The sequence below is a fragment of the Arachis ipaensis genome, chromosome B09 (assembly GCF_000816755.2).
Source record: "Arachis ipaensis cultivar K30076 chromosome B09, Araip1.1, whole genome shotgun sequence".
Classification (NCBI taxonomy): domain Eukaryota; kingdom Viridiplantae; phylum Streptophyta; class Magnoliopsida; order Fabales; family Fabaceae; genus Arachis; species Arachis ipaensis.
In genome coordinates this window covers 867,151-871,812 of record NC_029793.2, presented here as the reverse complement: position 1 = coordinate 871,812, position 4,662 = coordinate 867,151, and the positions used below count along the sequence as shown (strand labels likewise).

At 34.3% G+C, this 4,662-nt stretch overlaps 1 protein-coding gene across 3 annotated transcripts; it reads right to left on the bottom strand.

Moving 5' to 3' along the window:
- LOC107618611 (magnesium transporter MRS2-1) lies at positions 947 to 4,204 on the bottom strand. 3 transcript variants are annotated; one of them, XM_016320718.2, is made up of 6 exons: positions 4,029 to 4,204; positions 2,619 to 3,247; positions 2,221 to 2,349; positions 1,788 to 2,114; positions 1,663 to 1,710; positions 947 to 1,404 (listed from the first exon to the last, which is right to left on the bottom strand). In XM_016320718.2, exons 2-6 carry the CDS (start codon positions 3,219 to 3,221, stop codon positions 1,174 to 1,176), a joined length of 1,338 nt encoding a protein of 445 aa, XP_016176204.1. In that variant the 5' UTR covers positions 3,222 to 3,247; positions 4,029 to 4,204; the 3' UTR covers positions 947 to 1,173. The 3 variants fall into 3 exon arrangements, with proteins under 3 accessions (XP_016176204.1, XP_020966172.1, XP_020966171.1); XM_021110513.1 differs by having other exon boundaries at positions 4,084 to 4,190; XM_021110512.1 differs by lacking the exon at positions 4,029 to 4,204 and adding an exon at positions 3,877 to 4,009.

Here is a 4,662-nt window from a genome sequence, read left to right as displayed (position 1 = left end):
CACATCAATCTCATCAAGATTACTTGGAAAGAGCTGATAAAGCAAGGAGCCAAAGACTCTCAGCTAGTTCTGCTGCTACCAAGTGATGTTTTACAGCATTATGTTCAAGAGAATAACTTTCAAGTTACACCAAAATTATAAAGGAGTTAGAAATGTTTGTTGATTACCCTTTTAGTGTCTTTTAGATTTTCCTGTGCAATGGAGGTCCATTTTTTCCCTCATGTCCTGTTTCCATTGTACCGAACTTAAATTTATCATGTTATTAAAATAATGATGTACTATAACTTGATGTAGGCAATTTTCATTGGTAAGATATGATTATGCTGTTTGAAGCATGGCGATTGAGTTTAAGAGATTTATGTGTTGCAACGTTTGTTAATCTCTAATGATCAATTAAAGAACCCACTAGTGAGCACTAACCTAATTTTGATTGATGATTGATTAAGAGGAGGTAATACTCATTTAGTGTTTAAAGATGATGTAATTGAAACGAACTAAAAAGGCTTTCTTAATTTTTTAGTTCTTGTGAAATTAACACGTGATTAAAGACAAAGCTCTACCAACACAAGTTGGCACAGATGGATGAGAGTTTATGCCCCTTAACCATCTCTTCCGGGTTTGATTATTCTTGGAGGATGGGAATGAAGTTTGTTTGTTTGGGAGGATCGCCCACTTTGTGTCTTTACGTGTAAATTTTTGTGTCATAGTGGTTTTAACATACTTTTTTCATCATTGAATGTGGTGTAAACTTTAGATGAAATGAGTTTTGCAACTTATATGATGGTGAATGAATTGTATTGATCTAGAGCATGAAACAAATAGTAACACAAATTAGGGTCACAAAACCCCAACATTTCAAACATGTATAACTTAAACTTGAATAAGAACACAAACACTTGCATACTTTTAAAGTGTATTTCACATTATAAGAAACAAGATTAAAGGATAGATGCAACCAATAACACTGTAAATTTAACTACTTTGTTTTAGTATACAATTTTGTCTAAATCATAAATCATAAAGAAAAGAACCACTTACAATTGATGCATAAATGAATTGAAAGAATTGCTTTTAATATTGTCTAACTTTTCAGTTGAAATTCACAATTGCGTGTACCAAAATACTACCTATCCATCTTAATGGTGTGATAACTAAAGCTAAAATATCTCTATTCTAAAGGGGCATGAGTCTTCTGTACTTGAAGAAGCACACAAATGCACTAAATATGAGGATTCCACAAATTCCTGTGATTATAAGAACCCACTGAAATGCTTTAGGAACCCTAAATAATGAGATATCAAAATTCATCCCAAATACTCCTGCTACAACACTAAAGATGGCAACTACAAATGTTGCTGTTGTGAGCAACAGCTCGAATTGGATGAGCTGATTCCGAACGTTATCCTGCCGGAGGAAAAAAAGAGGTTTCAGTCAGTGTTTCGAAATTCACAAAGTTTGCGAAACCAAATAATCATCAATGACAAATGAGGCCAATGTGCACAACCATTTTGTGCTTTGACATATAGAACTAGAACATGTCAGATGATTAGTAATACAAAAGAGTAAAGACTAAAAAAACATGGACAATGATATGATGCATCCAATAATGAGCATGGACTTTTTGTCGGACTAAACACGAAGAGGAAATGACAGAAAACAAACCAGTTGAATGTTGATGAAATCTTCTGTGTCGTCGATGTACTCTTTCAACTGAAACAAGAAACGATGATCAATAAATTGCTGTGGCCAGACAGAGAGAAGTTTTACAAAGATAAGACTGTGTTTACCGATGTCAACTTGTTTAGAGTGCTATCAATTACTACAAAGTATGCTTCTAGTAACATCTCAAGCTCTTCTATGCTTTCTGTAGCACTATCAGAACTTCTCGTGCTCTCATGTCGGCTCCTAGCGCTGCTCATGCTCTTTTCAAGTTTCCGATAAGCCTGAGGCGACGAAACAGGAGAAACCGGAGCAGATATGGATACGGCATCAATTGATTTAAACAAAGACTGATCTCCACAGAATGATGACTCCATTCGCCTTTTCTTCTCAGTAAGATACATCTCAGCCATATCACCATCATCATCCATAAGCTGCTCTATTTCATCTCTAACCTGAATTCATACTCATTCAATAAGAGGAAAGGTTAAAAAAAAGTGAGAAAAACTATGAACTTCATCAATTGCAGGTAAGAAGAAAAAATATATCCATGAAGACTACCTTCTGAACCCTACGAGTCAGGGCAAGGAGTCTGCTTTTCAGCCGACGAGCACGCTCCAAATTCAGAGTACTGATTTTAGATGTTAGTTCATCCAACAACGGATAAGCCTCAATTTCTAACTCAGACACCTGTTGGAAATGGCCACAACAGATTAGAGTGTTACTAACTAATCTTCCAAAATCAAATGAGTAAGAATTTGAGGAAAGGAAATACAACATGCAACCGTATTGATTAAGGATCCTGCTTAGGGATAAATTAACACAACTTTTGTGCTTTCAAACTGTTTTCTAAGTGCAGAACCAGATAAAATAATTCAAGCCATGTGCATAGTCATCCTAAGAATCAAGCTGTAAATTATTCTGATTATTCACAACCATGAACTCTTCAATGTACAAACCTGAGAGTCAAGAAATGTGCATGCTGACTCTAATGCAACTTCCAGTGCCCTGAACTCAAATGGCAAGTCATCCGGGGACGAGTTATTCCTAAAGTCATTATCGAAATTCCTACTTCCTCTGCTCCGGTTCACATCAAAATTGTCTGACTGCCACACATCTCCTGGCTCGCCAACACTGGTCGATGCTAATCGTCGTTGTAGCTCCATCACATAGTTCCATGAATAACTGTCCAAGGAATGCAGGAGAAAAACCTCCTCGGCCGTAATAATACACCTTATCTGTTCTAAGTTGATAACAATAGCTTTTTCCCTTCCAAGGATTGTTGATGGATAGACAAAAAGTGGATCCAATAGGCGAAGATCGCGCGCTGGAAGATCACAACGCCTCATCATAGTAAACTTGTCTACCTCAATTATCTGTGAGTCTCCTGACATATCAACTCGTATCCACGACCGAAGACTCTGCCCTCTCTTCTTCAGCTCAAGAACATCCACTCCTTGATACAGCTGCCGTCCGGCACCCATAGGCCGATTCACAGCCTCTCTTATGTTGATGGTCGTTGCCAGTTTTGGAGGGAGAAGTGGATCTTTCAGGTCTGCCATTATCAAACTTTCCTAATTGCTAATTGCTGAAAGGTAACAACATCAGACAACTTAATCAATGTTGGTAACATTATCAAACATACAATGAACATTCCTCTTTATCAACACTGATGCATGAATCAATTAATAGAATAATCACCAACTTATCACATTATCAAGGCACAAACAATGATACAAGAATAAATTAGCATTTGTATCCATGAAAGATACAAACGCTAACAAATGTATCCATATAAGAATAAAACGACAATTGTACCCACGGAAGATAGCTTCCGTATGCCAAGAATACCCTGACGGACCAATTGTGTAACCAACGTCTGGGTACTTTTGGCACACGAAAGCCATCTTCCGTAGTTATAATTGTCATTTTATTCTTATATGGATACATTTGTCATATCTTTTATGGGTACAAATGGTAATTTATTCATGATACAAAAAGAACTTTCAAAGAATCAGTTTCAATTTGACTAATCAGTTTAATATACCCTACTATTCAACCAAACCGATGTTGATTCCATACTAATTTATTAATAATTCAATATAGATATGTATGCTTCCAAAACCAGAATTTTGGCAGAAAATTAATGATGTATTGGTGAGCATGGTGAATTCATTAAATATGCAAATAAATAAAGACAAAGACAGAGACATGCACCTGATGAATAATTTATAGTGGGGTTTATGTCGCAAAAAGAAACTAGTGGGGTTATGGTGACATAATTGAAGGTTGAAAAGTGAGAAAAGTGGTGGGAAAAGAACAAGTTACAATTTTGATAGGCATAACTAACCATTAACTAACTAACTAACCTGTAATCTCTGTTATAAGTTATAACTGAACAGGACTCTGGGTGAAGAACTCAACCTGAATCTGAAACTCGATACAGAATCTCATGCCAGAGAGAGAGAGAGAGAGAGAGAGAGAGAGATCGGAAAACAGTAACAGAATCCTAATTTAACACATGATAATCACTTCTAACTCTGGTATTTTTTAATTAATTTAAATTAAATTTGATCTTAATAAATTAGATTAGATTTAAATTTTAAATTTTTAAAGATATTATTAAATAAATCAAAATTAAATGAAGTTTTTTGACAAATTCTAATCAAATTTAAATATGAACTATCTTATTTAAAATTTAAATAAAAGATAAGAAATCTAATCCTTAAATAATTTTTAAATTTATACTAAATTCAATCAATTTAGTTATAGACAATTTGGGTTTAGAAAATTTTTCATGATTACTTGCACTTTAAGTAACATAGGAGAATTTATATTTTTTATTTTTTAAATCGATGTAATTGCATTAAAAATAAACTTTTTCTCTTCTTAATCTTTAAGGCTGGTATATTATAATTCTTTCGGTCTTTAGTATGATACGATTATTGTTTTGCCTTTTAATTTTAGAATGACAAAAATATTATTTTAAATTCAAATCACTCT

Coding starts and splice junctions, on each gene's coding strand:
- LOC107618611 (XM_016320718.2), bottom strand. CDS start 3,221: ATGGCAGACCTGAAAGATCCACTTCTCCCTCCAAAACTGGCAACGACC. Junction 2,115..2,220: donor TGACTCGTAGGGTTCAGAAG/GTAGTCTTCATG, acceptor GTATGAATTCAG/GTTAGAGATGAAATAGAGCA. Junction 1,405..1,662: donor ATTTCATCAACATTCAACTG/GTTTGTTTTCTG, acceptor TTCCTCCGGCAG/GATAACGTTCGGAATCAGCT.